General features: G+C 40.5%; 2 protein-coding genes across 3 annotated transcripts in view; one reads left to right on the plus strand and one right to left on the minus strand.

Moving 5' to 3' along the window:
- The window catches only part of Gcat (Glycine C-acetyltransferase), a 98,136-nt gene that overhangs the window by 49,733 nt on the left and 20,446 nt on the right, over nt 1-27,957 (minus strand). For both annotated transcript variants that reach the window (XM_067096005.1, XM_067096003.1), the window contains exon 3: nt 3,605-3,739. In XM_067096005.1, coding sequence (XP_066952106.1) covers nt 3,605-3,739 — 135 coding nt within the window. The remainder of the gene's footprint in view (nt 1-3,604; nt 3,740-27,957) is intronic.
- On the plus strand, nt 7,215-27,359 carry LOC136833829 (uncharacterized). Its single transcript, XM_067096128.1, is given in 12 exon segments — nt 7,215-7,236; nt 8,055-8,918; nt 13,382-13,542; nt 13,545-13,577; nt 14,044-14,109; nt 17,742-17,934; nt 18,137-18,298; nt 18,837-19,152; nt 22,133-22,250; nt 22,846-22,990; nt 25,781-25,917; nt 26,785-27,359. Coding segments are annotated over 12 exon segments (2,391 nt in total). The 3' UTR covers nt 26,959-27,359.

The following is a 27,957-nucleotide window of genomic DNA, read 5'->3' on the forward strand; positions in this document are numbered from 1 at the left end:
GAGCTTCTAATAGCAGAGTAAAAATGCTGCAGTAATACAGGGCGAAAGTCAATATGGCGAATCAGAGACGGAAGGAAAGGTACAGATGGCAGTGGAGATTGGAACAGAGAAAGGGAAAAGAAAAATAACACAGGGGAACAAGAAAATGAAAGAGCACGTGCACTACAAACGGCGGAAGAGGAAAGGAAATTCTAGCACATGATAAGTAAGCAAAAGCACAGAAAGGAAAATAGGACTTTCCAATACACAAATCGACGAAGGAAAAATATGTGGAAATGAAAAACAAGCTCAATGAAAACAAGCCACTTAACGTAACAGAGACACGGCAGAAGGTAGAGAATATCAATTTCAATAGCGGAACATAAAGACAGGTGGAGTGTTGATGGCGCCAGGACCCACTTAGAGTGCTAATTCAGTAGAACGCGCCTTAGAAAAAGTACGGGAGTAAGTACGAAATGCAAAGAAATATTGGATATATAACAGAAGGTATGTGAAAAAAAGAAGTAAGCATACTGTTTGTATACATGGACTGTGGCGTGGGGTAGCTATGAGAGCATGAGAAATGAAAAGGAAGACTGATGAGGAATTAGAAGAAAAAATGGAAAATACAAAAGCACCAGTGATCCTGAGAGACTTGCACGAATTAACCTTACTGAATAGTGATGAGAAATGTAATGGAGTGTATAATATGGGCGAGAGGAAATCAGACGAGTGTAACAGAAGTCTTAATATGACATGCGAGCTGAATATTGGTTACAAGGGATCGGTCGCCCAAGTGATCAAGACTGACAGGTGGGCGACGCGAGTTACATATGGGCACATAGCTGTGAGAACGCTTTGTGAGAGGCTACCGAACCTGCCAACTAAACCTGCGTTCGGCAGTAAAGCTTGGAGGCTCACATGCAGTTAGAGCATTTTGCACATGCAGCTACGAATAACTGATGACGAAACAGACGTTATTACGAATATGTAACATGTATATACCAGGTCTTTTGAAATTGTCTGTACAGTACAGACAAAATCAGTCTGTACTGGTTCTGCTCCATTCTCCCCTATGGTAAGTTCCTCGTTGGACGGGTCGATATCGTTCTCGGCTAGCACTTTGCTGAGCCTGCGTTCGATTCTTCTGCCGGCCAATGAAGAATTAGAGGAATTTATTTCTGGTGATAGAAATTCATTTTTCGGTATAATGTGGTTCGGATTCCACAATAAGCTGTAGGTCCCGTTGCTAGGTAACCAGTTGGTTCTTAGCCACGTAAAATAAGTCTAATCCTTCGGGCCAGCCCTAGGAGAGCTGTTAATCAGCTCAGTGGTCTGGTTAAACTAAGGTACACTTAACTTCTCCCCTATGGTACTTTGAACATAAACACACACGCAGACACAAGCACACAAAGAGAAATGAGAGGTGTGGGGAAGGGACGGGGGTTCTACTGTAGTATTCTTTGCAAGATTCATGCTGAGAGGAAGCCAACAGTTGGTTTATCAGGGAAATAGCAGCGTGAGTTTAATATAAGGAAAAGGATGTTTCAATAATTGTTAGGATACCGTTCTGTGAGAAATTTTAGAGGGAAGGGGGACATTGTATGTAGTATACGATAATATTAAAAAAAAACCTGACCTATTACACTACGCTTCATAAAATCCGATACAGTAATGAGAGGCGCTGATCAGGTGCACTCGCAAGTCTGATGTCTTGATAAGAAAACATGTGATGTGGATTGTGTTGAGGATGTTTAGTGTGGAAGAAAAGTTACCGAGATCAGTTATGATAAAAAGACATTTAGCTAGGGTTAAAGACAGTGGAAGGGGCATAAGAGTTCACGCAGTGTTCCAGGGTAGGGGCATGGAGTCAGCAGGCAGTGCTTGTGGGTATGGAACAGTAGGAAAAGGGAATAAGAACAGTACGAATGGGATACGGAAATGAGAGACTTACTGAAGAAACAAAGGTAGAGTGTGTGTGGCTGTTGTCTGACAAAAGGGAGAATCTACTACAGATGATAACAGAGGTTAAGTAAAGTAGTTAAGAAGCAACTGAGCAAAAACTGGAGGCAAGTAATGAAAATACTTGGGTAAATTAGAGCAAGTAATTTAAGGCAAAAAAAGTTATTTTTTACGGAAGTAAATATAAGATCATATTTATTATCAAGTGGATCTTGGAACAAATGAAGTATGGTCAGCGTTGTTGTCAGGGGATAATACAGTTCTGCATTGATGGAATGTATTATGATGACTAGTTGAATACGAAGTATACGAGAAGTGGACCTGAAATATGTAGGAGTTGAGAAAGTGGTATAAACTTGATCACTCTCATGGAGGTGACTTCCTCTTCTTCTCAGCTTAATCCTTAGTTGAGTAGCTGTTTTTAATGATCCTTTTGACCAGCTCATTTCATAGTCTATTTCGGCAAATACCTCATGGACAGATGACCCTCCTGGCTCCAACCTTCCCTATTTATCCAGGCTTGGGAAAGATAAAACCTCATGGAAGTGACAGTTGAGAACATGAAGAGGATAAATAAGAAGCTGGAGAATGATAAGACATCAGGAGTTTATGGGATTACCTACGAAGTATGCGGTACAGAGGTGAAAGTCCAGTTGAGTGCCTGACCAGTGTGTGCAAAGTAAGTGTGGATAAGAGAAAGATTCCTAATAACTATGTGAAAGGAATAGTACTTCCCATGCATAAAGGTAAAAGTGATAAAGGTTACTGTAAAATCATAGGGCCATAACACTGCTTATGCAATTAAACATTTGTCTATTGTACAAGATTTGTATCATGTTCGAAGACCTTGTCTTTTATCGATTTTATTATTTTTCAAATTCTTTTTAAAAAAAACATTTCCAACCATCTCACTAGTATCCAACGTTGTTATAGTAAAAAATTCCAAAACTTTGGTGTTCTCCTTCCTCATTTTAACCATAGTGCGGGTACAATTTTCAATATGTCCTCTTATGCATTGTCAAAACGAGAAGAATTTTCATTATCTCTGGGATTGGACTTCTGCATGCCTTGTTACAACCCAAATTATACCAGGTTTTTTTTACCTTTATAATCACTATTCCACAGGTTAAAGAATCAACCTTTCAATATTGATATCAGTAAATTACAATCACAATTATATATTATATATATATATATATATATATATATATATATATGTGTGTGTGTGTGTGTGTGTGCATATATACATACATATACATACATATATATATATATATATATATATATATATATATATATATATATATATATATATATATATATATATATACTGCACACACATTTATCACATACTTACTCCATATATATATATATATATATATATATATATATATATATATATATATATATATATATATATATATATATATATATATATATATATATATATATATATATATATATATATACTGCACGTGTCATTTATCCTACATACTTACATATATATATATATATATATATATATATATATATATATATATATATATATATATATATATATATATATATATATATATATATATATATATATATATATATATATATATATATATATATATAATGTGTCTGTTTACTATTTGAATAAGAGACAAATTAAACCTACCTAACTGATTATGCTGGAATCTACCCATGTGGAGAGCTGGTGTATACCGTGGATCTGACGACCTTGTTCTTGAGTTACAATTGCTTAGATTCAGAAGGATGAAACTTCCAGAATATAATTCCTCTTGAGAGAAAGCTGAAAAATTTGAATAAAAACATAACTAATCTGTCACAAGAGCTATTAAATCTTTCCATACATCATTGTCCCAAGCACTATTTTGTAGCTTACTTGGTTTATCTAAATACGAAATAACAAACTTCAATGGATAAAATTACCATTAGAAATGCAGTGTTCACAAACGGGAAACAGTACGGAAGTGATGAACATATTATTTCTGCTCTAATAATAATAACACAGTAGCTATGAAGCCAGCAAGAATTATATCCCTACGCCATTGGTGGGGAGCACATTAATTTTACCTTCTGTAAGTGACTACAGCTTCCCCAATCACATGAAAAACATTACCAGGTGGTATGTATGCATATAAACTCCGAACACTTTCACGCCGCTAGACCACAGCTGTATTTCTGAGCTGAAACTGTCCGCGGCCACCAGTCTGTTTGTCAGAAGGCGACGGAATTCAGCGAAGTGCTGGTCTGGGTCTCGGCAGCCTTGGTGGACGAGAGCCGCGTTTTCCTCATGCTCGTCTCGGGACCTCTGCGGTTGGAACCGCATCGATGATGAGCGCCAGGTAAGTCTGAATATTATTCTCTCCTGTTTCCTTCTATTACTTTCCATCATAGCCCCTCGTTCTGTGGTTAATAGGAATGATCAGCTAGCCTCGAGATATTTAACTATGTTGAGCCAGGAGAGAGAGGTGATGACTCGGCCATTTAAAAAAAATACAATGAAAAAGTTTTATCCCAAAAGAATGCTACATCTCTCGGCTCCTTTGCGTGCTAGTGTCGATTTTCCAAATGGTGATACAATGGATTTTGTGTTCACGCAATCAGTCCCTCCTGTTGCCTAAAGAAAATAAATCGACTCCTCTTACCCTTACAAAAATAAATGACCCTGTTCTTGTTTATCTCAAAGAAAATGAAATATGGAAACTGGAGAAAAGAAGCTACGCAGTTCTAAATAAGGCAAACAAAATCGCCTTTTATATGCGATTTACCTAATCCAACGAGCCTCCTCTTGCCTAATGAAAATGAACAGTTCTCTTCTTGACTATTTCAAATAAAATATATCTTGAAGTTTTTTTCGTGAGAGACAATATGCAATTTCATACCATGGAAATTAAAACTACTCTTTTTCCATGTGACTGACCTAGTCCAACCAGCCAGCTGGTTGACTTTAAAGCCTTTTAAATCCAGTGAAACTAAATCCAAAGTTGTAGTACCTTTGCCCTTATTTATTACTCTGTGAAAATGGTTCAGGTAATACTTATATTATAATGTGCACCGGATCAGAAACTTTATCAATTCTGAGAGAAAATGTGAGATGTCTTCCTTCCTGTTGCTTGATTTCCTTTGACAATTAACCGGGAAGTCACCATCCTCATCGATGTTGCTCAAGAGCTCTGGCGTTTTGTCCACGCAGTGAGCAAGTGTGTCACCAGTCTGTTCGAGTCCTCTGATGAGTGCCTCAATTTTTCCAGGAAACGTTTCTCTCATACTAAGTCTTCTTCATCAAAATCTTCATTACTTGGAAATTATAATTTTAGTTTTTGCATTTAGCTCTTTCGTTCGACGTTTCTTTTCTTCAAGCTCATTTTTTATGCATTCCCTCTTTTCTTCCTCTCGTGGTTTCCTCTCTATCTGGAGCTTTAAGAAAGGGCCTCAATTGATATGGAAATTTCCTGGATTAGAGATGGAGCAATGCTTGTTTGTGCTGTTGCATCTCGAAAGGAGACTTCAGATGATGTCTGTGAAGTGCTTGCTTGTGACGCCAATGGTGCTGAGGTTTCTTGTGTGGCTTCAAAGCCAGGTGATGGATCAGCAGAAGGATCTGGCCTGTCTGTAAAAAAGGTTCCTGCAAAATCTTCATCATTATAAACCTAAGTATTGAAAGGATGAATACATTATCTATCTATATCCCAATTTAATATTGGTAGGTGTAGCTGCCTTATCTCAAGGAGCATTCATGTGTTTAGTCCTATGTTATGAAAAGTCTAGAAAGAATAAAAAACAGAAACCTATAGAGGCTGTAACTTATTAGAGCACGAGGTGGCAAGGTGAGAGTCTCGATTCCATTTTTCTTGGCAAAATTAATTCCTTCTACTGAAAAATGTGACTCGTGATGGTCGATTACGTGTCATACTCTGCGGCCCTTGCTGCACTTAGCGAGCAAGACAAAGTGCTCCAAGACAGCAAGGAAGTTCTTGCAAGTCATCCGGCCAGTAGGATGCACCAAACCCAGGCATGTATAGGGACCCCATGTAACATTCGAGAATCATCAAACAGAGCCCCAAACTGTTTTCAATCTATACAGTATTTTAGCGATGAAGATTGAAAGCCATTAGAGAGAGCAAACAGACACAGAGTGCGCATAATTACCCCGAAACACACAGCCATTTATGGTTTCCCCGAATACAATTACGCGATTAGCCGAGAAGCTTCAATACTACACTGTACCCCAAGGATGACTCTACCTCATTTTGCTGCTTATGGTTGATAAGGGGTTCAAGGTACATCACGGCTGGTCAGCGTAAAGCTGTTTCTTTTAGACATTAACTATGTGGCATTTAGGTATGAAATCCATTGTGTGGATGTTAGCTTTTCAATTAAGGACTCCAAAAGGAGTTTTTTTTTTATGAATAACACTAGTATTGCGATACAGTACTTTGTAAGTCACCGAAGCTGGCATCATTTATCAAAATACATTCAAGTATTCTTTTGAGAGGTTATTCTTTATCATTCGTGACATGAAGAAGATTATAGAAAAGGAAACTGTACTCTAAGAAATGTAGGGAGAGCAAGCTTATACCGATTTTTAATGAAGGAGTTGTATAAAGTTGCAAGAACCATAGAGGAAATCACTGAAAGAATTATAGACAGGTCAGTATCGGAAGCCAGCAACTAAACTTCATGAAAGGGAGAGTTACAAATGTTGGACTGTTCTCTTTACGCCAGGTAATAAAGAAGTAGAGAAAGAAGCACAGGGATCTTCACACTGTGGTCTTGATGACCTAGGAAAAGCATAAGATATGATACCTTGACAAGAAATGTAATGAGGTTTGAGAGAACTTCAGGCACAAGAAAAATATTTGAGACTATTGTATTTCTAGAAATGTATGAACCAATGTAACAACCACCGTGAGAAGCACTGTGAGGATGACTAGCAGCTTCCTGATTGAGGTAGGCCTAAACACACCAGTGAATGAGCGCTAAGCACCTTTTTGTTCAGTATCATATAATAACCGGGATGAAGAACAAAGTGAATCAGACTTCTTTCAGAACACCTGTATGGCTCGTGCAAACCAAGGTCCAGTGGTATCGTCATTCCGGTCCTAATGTTCTTTACTTATTATTTTTCTTTACAGATTTGGCCTTGAAGTTCCTACGAAAGATGTATTACTCACAGCTCTTGAAGAACATATAATTAGCACAAACACATACAAATACACATTCAAATATGTATAGAGGAATAGGAAGACAAGAGGTAAGTGATGGCTCCAAAATCTATAGCAGGTAAGTACTTAATATCAATGTTGATGCACAGAGTATGCAGAAAGGAAAGCACACTGCACTTATGGTTGATGGTGACGGAAGTAACTCGAGTTCCGAGCAAACCGCTGGATTACGCTTTTCCAAATTCTTCGCCAAATTTCAACGTCTCATTTCAACAGAAAACGGTCTTCGTTATTTCCTTCGAGTTTTCATTAAAATTGGACGTTTGCCATCTTTAGTCGTTTACTCTAGCTTCGGAATAATTCTTTTATCATTCTCAAAAAAGCATCTTCTATTTGGTATCCGGTACCTGTATCTATCATTAATGCTGTAGCCTTCGTGGTCCGTTATCAGCACTGACTTGCCAACTTACTTATATCGTTAGATTTTGTTCATTTTGATTAACTACACCTTTTCAGACATACTTGGTCATGAATCTTCCTAACTATATTCGAAGTGCTAACATGATGGTCAAAGTGCTCTTAGAGTTATAAATGTCAGATGTTGAGAAGAGTAAAGGTCAATAGAATTTAGGCAGTTTTAACAGGATTGTCGTTGGTAGACTAATGCACACTACCAAACTATATAACATGTTACCTCTGCAGTACTCTTGAGATAATTTCAAAAGTTGCAGGGCAGTTAAGCAGTATCCAGAAACAAAAGAGGGAAACAGTGTAAATAGGTAGAATAGATGGTATCTTCAAGATGTGCATTATATTGTATATTAGCAAAAAGAAAGAAAAACAGGATCATCCAAATTTAGCAGTAGTTCATGTCTGTAGAATATCAATCAATCTGTATTGACAATACTATATCATGCTCATTTTGGTTATAATTAGAAGTAATATTGTCAAATTCATTGCTGATCGCTTCACCTCTTAATACAGATTTGCCTCCAACTGCTGCTCCACCAGTACCTCCAACTGCTGCTCCGCCAGTACCTCCAACTGCTGCTCCGCCAGTACCTCCAACTGCTGTTCCACCTGTACCTCCAACTGCTGCCCCACCTGTACCTCCAACTGCTGCCCCACCTGTACCTCCAACCAACCCACCAACAGTTCCTCCAACCAACCCTCCAACAGTTCCTCCAACTAACCCACCAACAGTTCCTCCAACCAACCCCCCAACAGTTCCTCCAACTAACCCACCAACAGTTCCTCCAACTAACCCACCAACAGTTCCTCCAACCAACCCTCCAACAGTTCCTCCAACTAACCCACCAACAGTTCCTCCAACCAACCCACCAACAGTTCCTCCAACCAACCCTCCAACAGTTCCTCCAACTAACCCACCAACAGTCCCTCCAACTAACCCACCAACAGTTCCTCCAACCAGCCCTCCAACAGTTCCTCCCACTAACCCACCAACTGTGCCTCCAACTACACCACCAGTAACTACATCTCCTGCAAATCCAACAACAACTGCCCAGCCAACAACAACAGTCAAGCCAACAACAACTGCCCAACCAACAACAACTGCTCAGCCAACAACAACAGTCAAGCCAACAACAACTGCCCAGCCAACAACAACTGCCCAGCCAACAACAACTGCTCAGCCAACAACAACAGTCAAGCCAACAACAACTGCCCAGCCAACAACAACTGCCCAGCCAACAACAACTACCCAGTCAACAACAACTGCCCAGGCAACAACAACTGTCAATCAAACGACGACAGCTTGTAGTATTACAAGAGCTTACTGCCGTAAGTAACTCTAACCTATCCTGATTGCTTGCAGACACTGTTTAGTCACAAGTCTGCAAAGTTTACACATGTGCCATTCTGCAGTTACCAAGGATAACACCACAACTGTCATTATGAACAACAGAATTGTACCCAGATGTCAGTTAGTGAATGTGGTGGATAGAAAGAGTTGGAACTGAATTCTAGAATGCTCGTGGATGTGTCTATTGAGTATGTCAAAGAGCAACAAAGGTTACAGAGAATTGGAGGTGCTAGGATCTGAAGTGATGGAGCTAGTGGTTAACCAGGATATATTGAATTTGCCCCCTTGAAGGAAAACTTCCAAAGGAATGGACAAGATGACAAATGTTCCGCTGCATAAAGGAGAGATAATAGAGGTGACTGTAAGATTTGTAGTGGGTGTTATTTTGCATACCAGGAAAGGAATATGGTATGTTTTACTGAGTATGTAAGAGGAACAAGGGAAAACACCGAATATTTAGATTACGAAGACGGTGTGTATGGAATGATATAAAATATCTAATGATGAATGCAGAGACTGTTTAGGAATATGTAACTATTGGGTTGACTGACATCATTTTAAAGTGGATAGCAGAGAAGCAGTTGCCTCCATGGGTGCTGGGTATTTTTATGACTGAGGTGTTGTAAGCTAAGGAAAACACAAGCATGTAAGTGGAAATTCTTGGAAAAAGTAAAAAGGTTATGAGATGAAAATGCAAAGACCCATATTACAAAGAAAAGTTACAAACACCGATGGAGTAGGGTGAAGCTGCTTGCGAAAAAAGAAAATTAACTGTGAACGTCAAAAAAAAGTTAGATTGTGAGAGCATATGGCTAATTGGAAAATGAAACAAGGAATATTAGTATGAATGGTCAAAGAATGGAAAAGGTGGGTTAATTTGGGCATTTGGGAGGGAATGTTAGGGATGATGGTAGGATGAAAGAAGGATTGAATCACAGAGCGGGCAAAATCAAAGAGGACAGCATGATTTCTGTTTGCATAAGCAAAACTTGAAAAGTATGAAGGGACTATTGAGCAGTTCTCCTTTATGGGAGAGGCTGAGTGCGAATCTGTGCCACAAGAAGAATTGCGATGGTGAGAAGTGTGGAGATGCAAGTACTTTGAAAAAAGTTTGGTAAAGGATCAGTGTTTAAGATTTGTTTGTTTGAAGAGACCACCTGCATCTGCTGTCCTTTCTTTGACTTTTCACATCGCTCGATCTTATGGATCGAGTGATGTGATGGGCAAAATACAAACCTTTATTTAAGACCCACTTTAATACCAAAACAAATCACTCTGGCATGTAGATATTCTTTCACAGGCTTTGCTTTCATTATAAAACTTATTTGCTCATAAAGAATTATATTTACTCTCTATTTGTCCCCCCATCCGCACCTCAATAGTACAAAACCAACTTTTTCTACATAATTTCAAACTTCTCATACAACTTTTTCCTAACAAACACCTGAACTACAAACTTCTTCCTTGTCTAAAACCACACTGCTCTTACCATATTACTCCTTTTGTTATCTGCCTTACCTTGTCGTTTCGATTCAAATTCTACCATACTCCTTTGGTAGTGTTATACTCCAACAATTCTTAAGGTGATCTTTGTCACCTGTAATCTGTTATGAGAGAACAATGAGTTCTCTCACCCATTTTCTAGGAACTCACCCATATAGGCCTACTTTACACCTCTTGACTAGCTACTAAATCACACTTTCACCACTGACTCTCCGCATTTCTTTCGCAGTTACATCAACTCTTGGTGTCTTTACATGATTTATCATTTTATGCCTTAATTCCACCTTCATCAGTTACTATTTTCAAATTGATACCAATCTCCTCCACTCTTGCATCGTGCAGACCTACCTTTCTTCTATTTTCAGTATTTAATTACTCTTCAACTGCATTCCATTGACCCAGGACTGTTTTCTCTTCAGACAGTGTGTCTTCCCTTGCTGGCTTGTTCTTGGATCTATTTGCTTATCATCTCTTCTTTCTTTATTCATTTCCATTAGTGGAACTTTTTCTCTCTCTGTTGCGTATTTACGCAGATTTATCCCAAATATTTTCCGCTTTCCGACAGCATTTTGCTTTGTTCCCTGGTCTTACCTTCATGCATTAACAAACATTCACAGCAGGCCCAGTGACCTTTGTCTATGGATTTTGTATACTCATCAAAACAGTCCTCCTATTTCAGTATCTTGAACTCTAGCCTTTCCATCCACCCTAAATTTTACAGTCAGTACACAGTTTTTCCTAATGGGTGGTAAGCCAAAGAAAAAACAACGGAATAGTCCCTGCCTAATTCATACCTTAACAGCTGAATCCTGGACGACCTACACTGAGGGCTGCACCATCACCTTCGTCTTGTACTCTTGCCTTTCCAATACTTCTTTTAAACTATCTATCCAGCCTTTTCTGGGTCTCTCTCTCCTCCCCAGCCCTAACATTTCAGGTAATACATTCCTTCACTGCCCTATCGTCATTCATTCTTTCTACATGACAAACCATCTCAAAAAACGAATTCATCCGTCCTCTCACAAACTATTTTACAACTTCCTCTATGTACCTCCACATTTCTCACCTTTTCAGTTCTTGTAACACATGTATTACACGCAGTTCAGTTCAACACCTACATATTTTTTACTACATTCGCGTTCAGCATCCACACTTCACTTCCATAAAGCGAGTTGACTCCACATTCCCTTCATACAATCCCACCTTGACTTCCATAGACGCTCCAAGTCTTTTCTCAATCTTTTACACACACACACACACACGCCTTACGGCTTCCCTCCACCTTTCTGACTGGTATCTTCTCTCACCCTACCATTTGTTATCCCTACTTCCAAATACAAATACAGTCAACCACTTCCATTCATCCGCCATCAATAAAAACAATCAACTATTTTCCTGGTTTCCATTTACCCTCATAACATCATTCTTCCTCACATTTACTCTCAACTTGCTCCTTTTCCAAACATTTTCAGTCTTCCACTATTTGCTACAGTTTCTTTTCACAATCGCCAATCAGGATCATATCATCTGCAAACTTCAACTATTTAAAACTCCATTTACTATATATTTCCTTGTCCCATAAACTGGCACCTGCTTCTAAAAGCCTACCTCTGACTTCGCGCATCATTCTATCCTTAAAGATACTGAACACAGAGACTTTTACATGGCCTTACTTCTGGCCCAGTTTCACAGCAGACTCCCATCTGTTGCCTGCCAGACGCTTCGCTTCTATCATTAAACCTTTTAACCATTCTTAACAGCCTGTCTCCTATGCCATACGCAATGTATCATCTTTCACATTTTCTCTCTGTGGATTCCACCATTAGCTTTTCTAGGTCCATGTTTGCCACAGGCAGCTTTTTCACATAACAACATTCTCACGTACCTGCCTCATAACATCACTTAATCCACACGCCCTCCTCCTCGCCAGTCTTACTTCCTCCATCAGACTCTGACCACACACCTTCCCTTTCCTTCTACAAGCACAGTTAAAGGTGAACAATCCATCATACAGTGGCGTCACTCAGATCGGTTACTCTTTCATCTTCCACATTCAACAGCCTGTCAAAATACTCCATCGACCAAGGACTGCATTCATGTTGAGACAGCGTTTCTCCCAGTGCATATTTTATTCTGAGATCCGTTAGTTATCCCTATATATACTGCAAGTGGGGGAATGAGCCCCTTGCCCTCATAAGTTCATCACTACTGCTAACCAGAAATGGTCAGAAAGCTCGAGAGGTAAGAAAGGCCAACAAAACAAGCGTCTTATTTGTGCTTATCAGTGCTTAAATACAGCGAAGATGATATAAGCATGTTTAACTACCTAAGCACGTAAAGTAAGCAGATAAACTGAAGATATGAACAGAATTAGATGCCAATAAAATTCTAATAAGTTCCCCATGAAAAAAAAAAAATTACTGTCTTGGTCTTTATGTCGTTATCACGACAACTTCATCGGTGGCGTTTCAGTTACTCAACTCATGACTGTCCGTGAATATTAGAAAAGCCCCAGAGTCAGCGAATTTGTTGATGCCTTCAAGAGGGATATTTGCGTAAAGCCAATATCTCTTCAAAATTGTTTTGACAACAAAATATCTGACAGTTTACATACATCTTACTTTAACTGTGCAACATTTTATTTATGTATATATATATATATATATATATATATATATATATATATATATATATATATTATATATATATATATATATATATATATATATATATATATATATATATATATATATATATATATATATATATAATATATATATATATATATATATATATATATATATATATATTTATTTATTTATATATATATATAATATATATATATAATATATATATATATATATATATATATATATATATATATATATATAAATATATATAAAAAATATGTAAAATATATATATTTCTGTAATATTAGCGGACTGTGGCGTGGCGCCGATCATCGTAACTGGCGTAAGGATCGTTAACGGGACAGCTGCTGCCGAAAACGAATACCCTTATCAAGTCATTGTTGTGCCGACCATTCTTGGCTCCACTTATCAGTGCGGAGGGTCAATCATCAAGAAAAGATGGATCCTCACACAGCTGCTCACTGCTTCTATGACTTACAAAGGGTAAGTAAGAACTGCTCTGGAACTTCTCCCGGTTATTCCGCCTTAAACTCCACTTCACGAATGATGCGTTGAACCCACAGCTACTGATAACGTGCTCTCATTTTTATTGAATGGCAGACGCGATGCAGATTATATAGGATTACAGAATTTGACAAAGACGCTTGAACAGATGGCATCAAGTAGGGTTCGAATAATGTTGGATTCTCATTTCTCCTATAGTCTTGAGCTTACCTGCCGAATAGTAAGGCTTCCAATTCCAATTTCTTATATAATCAAAAGGGTTACATTAAAATTGGTTCTACTGCTCGTCCAGGTGATTTTCTCTTCACTTTCTAAGAGGAAACGCTACTGTTTTCGAGGCTCCCTCGGTCCCTCCATTTCGCTTAATTGTTCTTTTTATGTTCATTTTCTCAATGGTACTAGATGTTTTCGCTCAGCTCCATTCTATTCTCAATTACCTCTCCAGGCAGATGTGAAAAAAGATATAGCTTTCAGTTCCTCTTTATCTTCCCCGATATGGCTGCTCACTAAGGTATTTCTACATCGTTAAAGTTTGTCACACTTAATTACAACTCTCTGATTGTTCATTTTACCGTAAAATAGCCGCCTGGATGTTTTGCCTTCACTCATGTCCCATCCTCCTTTATTTTCCTGCTTTCTAATTCTGATTTCATATTCTTTCCCTTTCTCGTTCTGGGTCGTCATATCTGGTACCAGGGATACCCGTTATAAGCGCTACTCGGCGTTTCTCGGCTGCCTTGTATTTTGACTGATATTCCATTTTTCCTTCTCGCTACATGATTTCCCCAACAATGGCGTAGATTCTGACCTCCTTGGTCTCTCGGTGCTTTGTGCTTGTTCACCGGCAGGTAGGAAAAGCAGGGCCTTTCCTACCTAACCTAACCACTCGTATTTTTCATTCACTTCAAGTTGAATTCATTCACAATTTCTTTGCAGGTATCTCGTCATCTCCTTGAAAATTGAATATTACTCATCTTTCTTTATCCACTGCTTCTCTTGTTTCTTCCTATATTGTTTCTCTTGTGCAGCTTCCAGCCTAGATTCAGCAAGGCATAGCCAGGTGTTGATGTCCTGCCACTTCTCCTTGATTTTTTCTATCTGTTCTCAAGAGTTTTACAGTAATCATACCATTCAGGATTTTTTATGGTTACGTCACATGCACCGCAAGACAAGGCTCCAAAACAATGCCTGATTTTATATATTCAAGAAATTTGCATCATAGTATGACAAGCATGTGGGGACTTCGACTTTCCTTTAATATAGAGAAAATGCATATCCATTTGAGCTCTGAAGGAAAATGAATTTTACTGCTATCAAACGATTCGGCTTGTGCGCCAACTTGAGGGCGATGTGGTACCTTCATGAGTCACGAGGCATCACAAGACGCGGAGAGAAAGCCTCCACTTGGCATTACTAAGCAATATTGCAAGAATCGTAACGTGTGCTCATACTTTCGGGAACTCTCTTCTGTAGATAAATGAAATGTAAGCCTGCACATTCACTATTATTTTACTTTGTGATGCTTATATCCATTACATTATGATGTAAATCTATTATGAATATTACTGGCGTCTAATGTATAGCAAACACACCTCCCATGTACTATGATTTTGTATTACAATATTATGTTATGAATATGGCAGTGACCCGAGACATGGCAACATTGTATTTCCGCCTCTGGCCATTGCATCTCATGATCTCAGTGTATCGTCTGTCCTCTTCCGAGACGTATGTCTCCCGTCTCGTCTGCTTGTACATACTACTCAGCAATGAACCTACTTGCTTCTACATGAGTGTTTCCTTCCTCCTTCAAAGACATCCACAGGACATAACAAGCCCTTTAGACTCAATAAGAGACTAACATGTGCCAGTGATTTTTTGAGTTAAGTAACTAAGAAGGCGGCCGGACGCGCGCCATTGTATCTTAGGATACTCATGGATTTAGTGATAACTACTGCTCCAGTGTGCAGTGCCTTTAAAGTGTTATGTGTGTGTGCTCTCGGTGTTGCCCTAGTGTTTTTAGTGGTTTTCTCAGTGTTGTGCCGTATTTCATATGAAACAGTGAGAATAGGGCTGTACATGATATTGACATCGACATCCAACCACTTCCACTTTTCCGGGTAACTGAGTTTGAACTGCAATGCACATGGCGTGGGCGTGACGTCACAGTCACTGACTACTCGCCAGCCACACCAGCAGTGCGTACCTCCCACACCTGTAACCATACCGCTATCACTGTACACACCCGCCGCACTGCCATAGATACGTTTTTATACTGTAAGAACTTTTATTTTAAAGAAGGAAACATTATTTTTTCGCTCTTTCTTCTTTCTGCATTGGAGCACTTTCACTTTATAATATGCAATGGGCATTCGCTATTTCAAGAGGAATCTACCGTACCCCACAAGCACAAAGGGAGGATAAATTTATTCATAGTGGAGGAAAATTTGTCGAAGTGGGAGGACAATTTATTTAAGTGGAGGAGTACAAACCGGATATAAAAGGCAATCAGCCAGCCCCTCCCCATTATACCCATCACAATCAGCTACAGAGCCGATTTTCTTCACTTAATCAAGTATTTGGAGCAAACTCGGTTACAAGAGGATGCCAGAAGACGCCAGGAAGATGAACTGACGTAGGGGGACGACAGACGTCGACAGGAGAGATAATGCCCGTTTCACAGCATTACTGCAGAGCTGGTTCCTGCTACTTCAGCTTCCAGATATGTCGTCGCCTACTTCGTCAGCTCCTACTACACCATCTACAAGCTCTTGGTGCCCCACCCCAAGCCATCACCAGAACCCACCGCCCACTTCCGAGCAGATGCCAGTTTTCAAGTTTTCGTGAATGGAAGGCGTCGATGGAGTCGATTACTCGGTTATGGTCGATTTATCAAACTTCCCGAGAAGGCTCATTCCAGCTTAGAATGTGTCTTACTCTCGAGACACAAAGGATCTTGGAACACACCCTGGATATTCCTCCTGATACAGATAAGACCGTGAAGAGTCTTGGATGTGCTACAGGCTCATGTGAAGAGCCTACGTATTGAAAGCCCTTCGAAGAGAACTTTTAAGCTGTAGAAAGTTAGGGAAACATTCTCAGATTTTTATGTTCGACTTAAACACGTTGCCGAGGAAGTGGACATTTGCCCTGGGAATTCTTCAGTATGCCAGGAGACTCAGCTCAAGATGATAATTCTCATGGGAATTAAAGATGAGGAATTAATGCAGAAACTCATCTCCCTCAATGCCACAGCCTCACTGCAGGAGGTTGTTAGCACCTGCGCTCATCGAAGCTGCCAGGAGGCAACTTCTGCTATCCATCCCACCCTCTCAACTGTGCCATCTCTACGTACAAGAAACAGAAAGGACACAAAAAACTTCTGCTTCAGCTCCAGCTCCCAAATCTGCTGTCCCCTGTGAGAGTTGTGCACGTACACAGTTCTTCGGATAAGTGCCCAGCAGCTGATAGTAATTGCACAAACTGCGGTCGTCAGGACATTGAGCCAGAGACTCCGAAATGCCCTGCCAAACACTGTTCAGTGTAGAGTTGCCATCATATACATTATGATAAGTACTGCAAGTCAAAAAAGAAGGCTAACACAGAGTGGCCCATCAAGTGGCAAAGTTCCCCACCCTACTTCAGGTGTGTGGTAGTAGACCTCAGGCCTTAAGAGAATCCAGCTGTCGGCGTGTGGAAGCTACTGGCAGGTCACCCCAAACCCATTTGTGTACTTCTTTCCCATGGAGGTGCTACATTCAGTTCAGATGTTACCTGATACAGGCGCCAGTCACCGTCACATTGGATCACAGCACCTTGATCTCTTGAAGATCTAGAACAGATCTGAAGCCTTTCTCTACGAATGTAACAATAACTGCAGATGGCTCGCACTTATGAAACCTGCTCTGGGCACCTTCAGGCCACCCTTGCCCTTAACAAGAAATCTTGTTCTGCCGTGATACAGGTTCGATGGCATCCAATGCCACTGTTGTCTTACAGTCATTGTCTGGAACTAGCCATCATCCCTCCCTGACTTCCCAAGCCAATTATTGAAGTTAAATATGCTTGAACAGGTGCAAAGAACTTCCCCTCTCTGCCACCACGTCCCTGCTGAGGTAGAGAATACTCTACAAGAATTCCCAGGACGTGCTGGTCTCCAAAGAGGATCTCAAGACAACTGCCCAACCAATGACAGGTCCTCCTATGAGGATTCACCTTAAGGATGGTGCAGTGCCTTTTGCTGTTCACACTCCACGTCAGATCCCCTTCGCTTTCCGAAGCCAGGTCAAGGAAGAACTCGACTCCATGGTCGCCCAAGGGATCATCAAACCTGCCGGTGAGGAACCGTCAGAATGGTGCCACCCCTCGTCGTGGTAGCTAAAGCCTCAGGTGTGCGCATCACTGTTGACCTCACCAAGCTCAACAACCAAGTCTCCCGACCAAAACACCCTTCTCCAACTCCATTCACCGCCATCCGCAGTGTTGATTCAAAGGCAAGGTATTTTACCACAGCAGATGCCTTATGTGGATATTGGCAGATGGAACTCGCCAAAGAAGATCAACACTTGACAACATTCATCACACCGTCACGTCCGATTCAAACACTGTAGAGGACCAATGGGTTTCGCAGCTACAGGTGACGCCTTCTGCCTCCGCGGTGACGCAGCCCTTACAGGTATGCAGGGTGCTGCGCGTCCAAGGTGGTGGATGACATACTTCTTTTTCTGACAAAGATACTTCACTCATCTTCAGCGAATCCAGAGATGCTTACCAGATGCCGCAAGTTCAAGATTACTCTTAACGGGGATAAGTTTGTGATTGCTGCATCCCGGCGTGTCGTTCTGTGGATACCAGCTCTCCAGAAGAGGGTATATCAGCTGATCCTGATAATGTGCAATCCACGACCTCCCCACCCCCACTAACTGACTGACCTCCGACGCTGGGTTGGTTAATCGCCAGCTGAGTTCACCCCAGATATCGCCACGCAGCTCAACCTTCACGCCACTGATGAGTCCGAAGAGAGCATTTATTTGACTCAGACCACGATGTAGAGGCATTTCGCCGAGTCAAGACAGCCCTTGTCAGCCCACCAGTCCCAGCCTCCTTCGACCCAGCCCTGCCAGTGGTTCTTCAAACTGATGCCTCCCGCCTCTATGGGATTGGGATACGCTCCTGCAGGACCATGGTAGGGTAATGGCAGACTTCTGCTCAGTACAGTGTGGCCCCGCTTCCTCACAGATGCTGAGTCCCGCCATGCCACCATTGAACTGGAGATGTTAGCTGTAGTTCAAGCGCTATGTCGCAAGCCATATACCAGGCCTTCAGCATTTTACCTCATGACGGGATCACCCACCACTCATCCCACCTCTAACCACTATTCCTCGATGCAGTCGAACCCTCGCCCAACGCTCAAAGGAGAAGATTTCAGCGCACTTGCCACAGCAGTGGGCGGGCTGGCGTTAGCTCTGCATCCCGATGCTTATCACGAGCCCCAGTCAGTCATCCACCCCAGAGATGAAATCACTTGCAGCCGATGCCGCAGCACACCCAAGGAGTATTGTAACTGTCAACGCTGTCACTCCGGGAGGAAGATTTTACACCCCAGGATGCTGATAGAATCCTCCAGAACTCCGAGCCGCAGCAAAACCATGCTTATACTCGTCTTCCTAAACTGTGACCAGGACCTTCAACGACCTTCAAAACCGTTATTCCTTTACCTCGCACCGTTCTGGGAAATTAAGGGATAACTCAGCTGATGACGAATTCTTTTCTTTTACCCGGACCCGAATTCAGTGATTCCTTCTGCCCTTCGTCCACACTCGCTCGTCTTCATGACAGTCACCCGAGTGTGGGAAGCCCCAAAAGCGGCGTGCTAGACAGACTGTTTTTGCCAGGCATAGACTCCGACATCACTAGTACCGGCCAGAGCCTTAATGAGTCTTGCCAGATGTTACAGCCCAGTCTTCAACAGGAACCCCTCTTGAATGATGATCACCCTACAAGGCCACTTTGAGTCCGTTTCCTCAGCTGACTTTTAACGCGTCGCTGGAAAAATCCTTCGCTGTCACTGGACCGACTCTCTGGATGGCCTGTTGTCGTTCAGTGAAAGACACCACTGCCTCCAACACCATGAGATTTTTGTCGCTACCATGAGTGAGGTTGGTGTTCCCCTCCGCCTAGGACCGATGGCCGGACCACAGTTCATCACCAGCCTAGCTTTCTCCAGGGGATTTCTTGAAAACGTTGGGGTGTACATACCATGTGATGTCTTCACCACACTACCCACATCCAACTAAGTGCTGAACAAAGGTGAAATCCATTACACCTGGATCCTCAAGACACTTTCATGTCATATAGACTGTGAGGATTTGACCGCGCCTCTTGAAATCAAGTACCCCAACATCGTTGCGCGCCTTCCAGCACAAATTGTATGGCTATCCACCTGTACCAGGTATCTGCTCATCCAATAGTCTTCAGGCGGCAGGCCAACTGAGGATCAGACTGCTGTGCAGCCACCCGGCTGAACAAGCGAAGCTACAGCATGATCACCAGCATGCTCGCCCACTTCCCCAGGTTACTGAACATCGCCGGCTAAACAGGCGATCCAGGATCCGACTTCCCACTGCCATATGAGCTGTGGCAGATCAAGGGACTATGAGGTGCGTCTTCCCAGTGGCCGAGTTTGGTGGGCGTAATCGCCGCTTTCACGTTCAGTGCCAGCCCCTGGTGATGACCCTCTTCCCCACATCCCTGTGGCCCCCTTGCACGGACACAGAAAAGTCCTTAGTATCTAACCTCCAATTGTCCCACGCAGATATCAAAGGCTTAGTGGAAAGAGCCCGCTCTAGATGGAACTAAGAGCGTGAGGGGAGGAGGTGTAGATAAATGAAATGTAAGCCTGCACATTCACTATTATTTTACTTTGTGATGCTTATATCCATTACATTATGATGTAATCCTATTATGAATATTACTGGCGTCTAATGTATAATAAACACACCTCCCATGTACTATGATTTGTATTACAATATTATGTTATGAATATGGCAGTGACCCGAGGACATGGCAACATTGTATTTTCCCGCCTCTGGCCATTGCATCTCAGTGTATCGTCCTGTCCTCTTCCGAGACTATGTCTCTCCGTCTCGATCTGCTTGTACATACTACTCAGCAATGAACCTACTTGCTTCTACATGGTGTTTCCTTCCTCCCTTCGAAACATCACAGGACAGTAACCAAGCCCCTTTAGAAGCTCAATAAGAGCCCCACAACATCTTCTAAGTAGAAGTATGAGGTCTATGAAGAGCAGCCTCGGGAAAATGACTGTCCTTGCACAATTCCCCTTCACAGAATGCACTCAAAGTCTTGCTGCCTCCCCAATCATTCATTTTCAATGTGGACACTAATTGCGTGTTTAACTGCGTATCCTTACTTTTCAGGCTACAGGTTCTTACTCAATTTAATAATCATTACATTTGATTAGTACCTTACCCGCTCTGCCACTGAAATATGAAACCTTACTGCTTTTTCCACGTTTGCAAAGTCTGTCTCAGGTGAGGAAGGAAATGTGTCATGACATACTCGGTATGAGTCCTAAACACAATGACATTAATTTTTTTTTCCTGTTGCTTTTAGATTGGTCCTCAAGCTAAATTATATTTTAGATTGTTAGAACAGTCTGTAATATATATATATTTACATTATATATATATATATATATATATATATATATATATATATATATATATATATATATATATATATATATATATATATATATATATATATATATATATATATATATATATATATATATATATATATATATATATATATATATATATATATATATATATATATATATATATATATATATATTATATATAATATAAATATGCCAATGAACCAATAAGAAAGTGAAACTGTTGTCTTCTCTTTTCCATGAAACCTCCACTGCTAGAGGAAACGGCTTAACGGTTTAAGGAAAAAAACAATTATTACCGGCCTCTCGAACAAGTGAAGGCGCCTTCGAATCCCGAGAAAGCCATAAAATTGCTAGTAAAATAAATTCCGTTAAACCCCATTTGTCTGCGTTGGTTTCAGCGGCGAAATAGGTATCCGGTAGCCAGTCAATCGGGGAGGGTCACTACTAGGGTAATAAGTGAATGAGACCAAGAATCCTATCATAAAATAATTGTCGAGGACGGGAAGTGTAACAGCACCTTGAGCAACTCATATGAGGAGAAAATGAGAAAGTGTATAGGTGAAAATAATGCACACACACATATATATATATATAAACAACACACACACACACCTGTGCATGTGTGTTAATATATGCCAGTACTTATATATTCAAAACCTTAAATTTTCTTTGGAGAGGGTTTCTTGACATCCAGAATTTGACACGTATTTGAGATATTTCCTAAGTTTCTCAGCAAACTCCAGGGAGTTTTTCAATGCTAAATCACTATATTTGAATGAGGGGAAATGTAGTGGACGAGAAGAAGCTAAATTCCCAAACCTCCCGTCAGGAACAAAGCCCAGCAGAACGCCATCCAGGTCGGATATGGAAGCAGCAGTGTGAACTCACTCACATTCGTCACCGCCACTAGATTTATCCTTCACCAAAACTACGACCCATCAAGGGAGGTAAACTATACGATACTTGTTCCTCCTATTTCATCGCCGAAAAGGATCAGTTTGGGGACCATTTGGGAAAAGAGAATACTGTGGGAGCGAAGAAGTAATGTCTAACGGCTTCACATGAAATCTTGTTTCAGTTTTTGTCAACTCATATCATTTGATATTCTCCACCTATGTTAACCCATCCCTTGGAAATGAGATTTCTTACGCTCTTAAATCCAATCTCCCGATGACAATGATTCACTGATCTTTATGGCTTAGTTGAATAGTTTAGAAATGCTACATAAAATCCAATATGAAATTCAATTCTGATGCTTTGCAGCGCTGAAAATCCTTCCGCGAAGAAAAGAACACTTTTATTAGAACTGGGCTCGTTAGTCTTGTTGATCACTAGTTAGCATCATTTAATTTTTGTATCAGTAAGCAGTAGAATTTGCTCTTCGCCTAAGAGAAATAAGAATTTATGATATAAATACTAGTTGCCAGAGACTGTACCAGGGAAATATTAAAATAAACAAGGCTCTGGATTGGTAGTCATCAGTCCCAGAAACGGCGACCCTCTGTAAATCCCAATGAATGAATAATAATCGCTCTTTTTCAGGATGACGACATAGCCCTCATTGAGCTTCCAAGTGACCTCAACTACGAAAACGATCCTAAAATCCAGCCCATCTGCCTGGCCGAGGAATCTGACATCACTGTCGGTGGGAAAGCGGTCGTGACTGGATGGGGAGCCCTGGCCTTCCGTGAGTCTTTCCCAGAGGAGCCCTTGGGGTGTCTTGGTTTGGAGGCCGTCACGGCCAATGAAATCTTGCTCCTTATCACCCATGATGTCTGTCATCACATTTTAACGAATTCAGCCAAAAAGGCATAACTAGAATAAGGTGCAAATAAGCTCTATGAAAAAGAAAAGGCTTGGTAAAATACGCGTTAAATTAGCTGGTAGATAAGGATTAAAGAATGAACAGACCATTACACTGCATACTAACAGAGGCTAGAATATATTCAAATTCAGGTACTAACATTAGCAACACTCTTCCCTTGCCAGAAATTATGTCAGTTTGCAATTATGAATGATCATTCCGGAAATTTACAGTACAATTAACACTTACTTATCAAAATTTCACTATTGCTTCCCAAACGCAACCTCTGAACAGAGGGATCCTAATCTCCGGGGGTTAATGAATTTGCCATCACAATTCTGCCAACTAGAAAGGCGACAAATATTTTGTCAGTTTTGACGAAATCCAATGGTTACGTTTACCAGATGGATGGCAGTACAACGGCCACGCAATGTATTCTTCATTTCTCGCTGATATTCTTAGATGTTATTTCCGCCGAAATCCTTCAAAATCCAAGCAGGAAAGTACTCAAGTCTAGAAAAAAAAATTAAAGAAAGACATCAGTATCAGAATTAACAACAGCCTGAGAGAGAAAAGAATGATCAAATTTCCACGCTGGTCACATTCTGTTTCCTGCCACTCACTGACAACGTTTCTGGTGATGATCTAGATCCGCAATTCTCACAGATGTTTATCGTCACTGAGGCCAGTGTCCTTTTGGCAGTGTGTGGATCGGGGACACCTCAACAATGACACGACGGGTAAAAATAAAGATGGGGGACAAGGATCTAAAGATGGAACCGGGAGAAAACCCCATTTTTCGGGCTAAGAGGTAACAGTTCGAGGTTGGACAGCAAAGTCGAAGAAAGGAAGTGGGAACGGAGGTAAACGGCTAAAAGGCGGGAGGAGCTAGGGGCCGAAGGGACGCTGCAAACACCCTTTACTCATACCTACAGTGCATCGTGTTAGGTACACTGACGGAACAACCCCCATTCCCACGGGGAGTAAAGATGACGTACCCCAAGTTCAGTTAGAACACACGAAGCTTGGAAAACTCAAGATTCCTTTCAGCAGTTTCAGGTGCTACAGGAAACCGTCAGCAACTTATTGGTCCCTGGAGCCAATCAGTGTAGTAATTTTCAGCCAGCATATTACTTTTTACTAACGGCGGAAATTCTCGTAAAAATTTGCGAGTTTTTAGCGCTCTTCTTTACTTAACAAATGGGACCTTTGACTTTCCACCACATAATTTTCTTCTTTTGAAATTAATTTTACTCTTTTCAAATGCTGTAGTTTAAGATAAGAAAAGTTACTACTTGGCTCAAAGGAAAACAAGTGTAGTTAAAGATTATTCAGATATAAAAAAACTATAAGGATTTATTATTCACGCATCGTAGACCCAATGATGGAGTTGAGATCTAACAAGGAGCGTCTGAACGCATCCTCTTTTATGAACTGTTTGGTAGGCAACCAAGTATTGCCAAATGACTTCTATCCACGACATTTAGCTAATTTACAACCAGCTGCTAGCTGAAGGCCTCATAAAGCTGGCTGTTGAACGAAGACGTAATTACGGTTGATTATAAAAAGACTGTCATAAGCGTAAGAAATAAACATGCTAAACTAAAATTCATAATGAGTATAAAAAAAAATCAGAAGACTCCGTAGCACAAACTGATGGCTGATTGAAAGTGGTAGGCCTGTGGGAGGCAAGGTCTACGTGTTCCAGCATATCCTAGATAATTGAAGCTACAAAGTCACAAGATCATGAGATTCTTTTCAAGCGGCCAGCATCTGAACAAACTAGAACACATACTGGGGGTAGCGGTGGGGCGTTGTTTCAGGGGGTAGCGTGTGCCACTGGTTGCAAGAAACTTCATCTTAAAAGTAACGATGACGTACAAGACGTCGCTAAATCCTCAGGGTGAAATGTCCATTGAACTTTCTGGACACAGTTTGAGATAACTAATGAGTTAAGGTTAACTAGAGAAAGTGCTGGACCGTGAGGGTTAACTTTTTTAACTTTTGCGGCCCGGTGTTTCATTTCATAAGTGTATTCCAAACCTTGGGAAACCATGGTTAGTAAACTAGATACACGACTGCCACAAAGCTAAGCCCACTTGTACAAGAAGCAAGGAAACAAAGGGTTGAGAGAAGAGGAACGATAATAATAGCAGTAAAAGAAAAGTTGGAATAAGAGGATGCATAAGATTGATCATAAACATTCATTTTGCCACACTCATTACTCATTCCAGAGTAGGAAGATAATGTTTGAATCATATTTCGCAGAGCGACAATTAACCTGTGGTTAATAAACCAAAAATAAGATACCAGTCTTATAGTTTTGTATGGGACAATAATTAAACAGACACACATACATACATAGATGCACTCACACACACACACACACACAGAACCACCCCACAGGCCACCCTTGGAAGGGGTAATCAACAACACTTGGTTCACGTTTTCTAGGCATATAGCTGGTATATATATATATATATATATATATATATATATATATATATATATATATATATATATATATATATAGTGTTTCTATCTCTCCGTGTAAACATATGTAATTATATTCACAGACAGAACTTTATAGAGAAAAATAGAGGATAAGTTCTTATAATAACCTTGTAATTGCATTACCTAATCCCAGTTTTCCCTGCATTTCACAACGCTCAGAGGGAAGCACTACCAGCAACCTTCAGGAGGTGGCCCTCGACATCATATCGACTGCTCAGTGCCAAAGTCTAACTGGCCTTCCCTCTAACACATCCAATGTTCTGTGCGCACTGACGCCTTACAAAGATTCTTGCCAGGTTTGTATACGAGAATGTTCTAGCAGTGTGCAGACTTTCATTGCACTTTTAGCGAAAATTTAATATCAGAAAACAAATGAATTATGGGAACAACTACTGGCTCAAAGTTTGCCAGATTTTTTCCACGAGTAGTTATTTGTACTGCCTTGATACTTTCTTTATTTGCAACTCAAATTTTTCTGCACTTGCGGTCTTCGATCTTCAGAAATTCAGAAATTTCCATTCACAATCTTTTATTAATTTACTCATTTCTTGTGAATCCATTTAAAGATTTGAGAGAGCAAATTTATACCAAAATGTCACATTGTTCAAGACAAGGTTTATGAACAATCACACTGTCAATGAGTGAAATCGACAATGCATTTTCGATTGCACTGTCTTTGAAATGAGTCTAATAAAGAATTTTTGGTTATGAAAAATTAATTTTAGCGATACAAAACGCGTTGCTTACAGCACCTATCACGAGACCTCTAGTTGCCCTTTACCATGAGCAGCTGCCTTTGTGAAAACCTCCCTCATCTGAGCTGTTGTCATCGTCCCTCTCGCGAATTATTGCTCTAGTTATTTATCACTCTGCCTTTTGCGGGAAATATCGTTCATGCTGTTCTTCCTGCTTGAAACTGAGAATCATTCATGTCACCTTTGTTTTACTTCCCATTTAAGAAATATAGGTAAAAGCAGTCGTGAGTTAAGGAGCTGGAAGGTGACATTTTACTGAACGAAGGGAATAAACTCATTGTATTCAAATTGGGGTGGTCACAATGGGATTGAATATCACAGCTATCTTTAATGCTAAACGATGGAATAAACACCCCTTTTTTTCACTCTCTCTCTCTCTCTCTCTCTCTCTCTCTCTTTTTCTCACAGGGTGACAGTGGAGGACCCCTCGTGGTGAAAGTGTGCCCAAACCGCTGGGTGCAAATTGGCATTGTGAGTTACGGCGAAGGATGTGCAAATCCACTAAAACCAGGAGTTTACACTCGTGTGCCGGCTTACAGGACTTGGATCGATACCAACACAGGTTCTGCGACAGCCTGTTAATTATTGCCAAGAAACTTTTGATGATTTTACGAATGTGACTCATTGCGATTGTACCGGCGCGTTTTCCTCTTGATCTAAAATCTGGTCAGACTGATTTCGCTTTAGTTTTCCACAGCGATATCTGCAGATACTCTTTAGAACATTCTTCATAACAGTTCTCTTTTGTTATGAAAAATCGATGAGGGGCAAAATTTAAATTTGCTTTTACTCCCAGTAGTATGTAGACTACAATTCAAGTATCAAAAGGAACGCACCACAGAAGTAAAATGTGTGTCATCTTTTCACTACTTACAAGGAATTCTCTCTATTGAACATATAATTAAAACTTTAAACTATTTTTCAAAGCAATGAATGTTCCACTGCGCTACTTTCTTTATTCAGCAAATAAATGATTGAAGAGCTGAGGACTTTCATTTAATGAGTGTATTAGATCCCGATTTACAACCGAGGATAGGGAAAGAACAATTGACAAAAAATTCAAAAACTGTGCCAGTTTTACTATTATACCAAATAATAATAAAATCAAAGCGCCTGCTGAACACAGCCCTAATACGAATTTGCATAAAAGCGACATAACAGTAAATGATGACTGTGGAGAAATTATCTCTGAAGTGAAAAGATTCTTGGGCTGATGAGGTGAGCACAATGAGGTTTCTTTTTTTACTGAGAACAATGGAAGTGGGGCAGGATGGAAGACTCTACTGTAAGTTTGATAATGCTTTTGGAAGTGTTTGTTCAAGAGGTAAGGAGGCAATTAAAAAGGTGAAAATGGGAAAAGACACTAATAGATGATGATCTGACAAGTGAGGGTGCTACACCTATGGTGGTAAAAGGGTGATCAAGTGTCTGACAAGGGCGTGTAAGGCATGCCTCGATAAGAGAAAAGTTCCGAAGGAATGGTGAGAGGAATAATTTCTCCTCTGCGTATGGGTAAAGGTGGTACAGGAGGCAGCTGGAATTACAGATTAATAACACTTCTTAGTATACCATGGAATGTGC

The sequence above is a fragment of the Macrobrachium rosenbergii genome, chromosome 52 (assembly GCF_040412425.1).
Source record: "Macrobrachium rosenbergii isolate ZJJX-2024 chromosome 52, ASM4041242v1, whole genome shotgun sequence".
NCBI classification, from domain to species: domain Eukaryota; kingdom Metazoa; phylum Arthropoda; class Malacostraca; order Decapoda; family Palaemonidae; genus Macrobrachium; species Macrobrachium rosenbergii.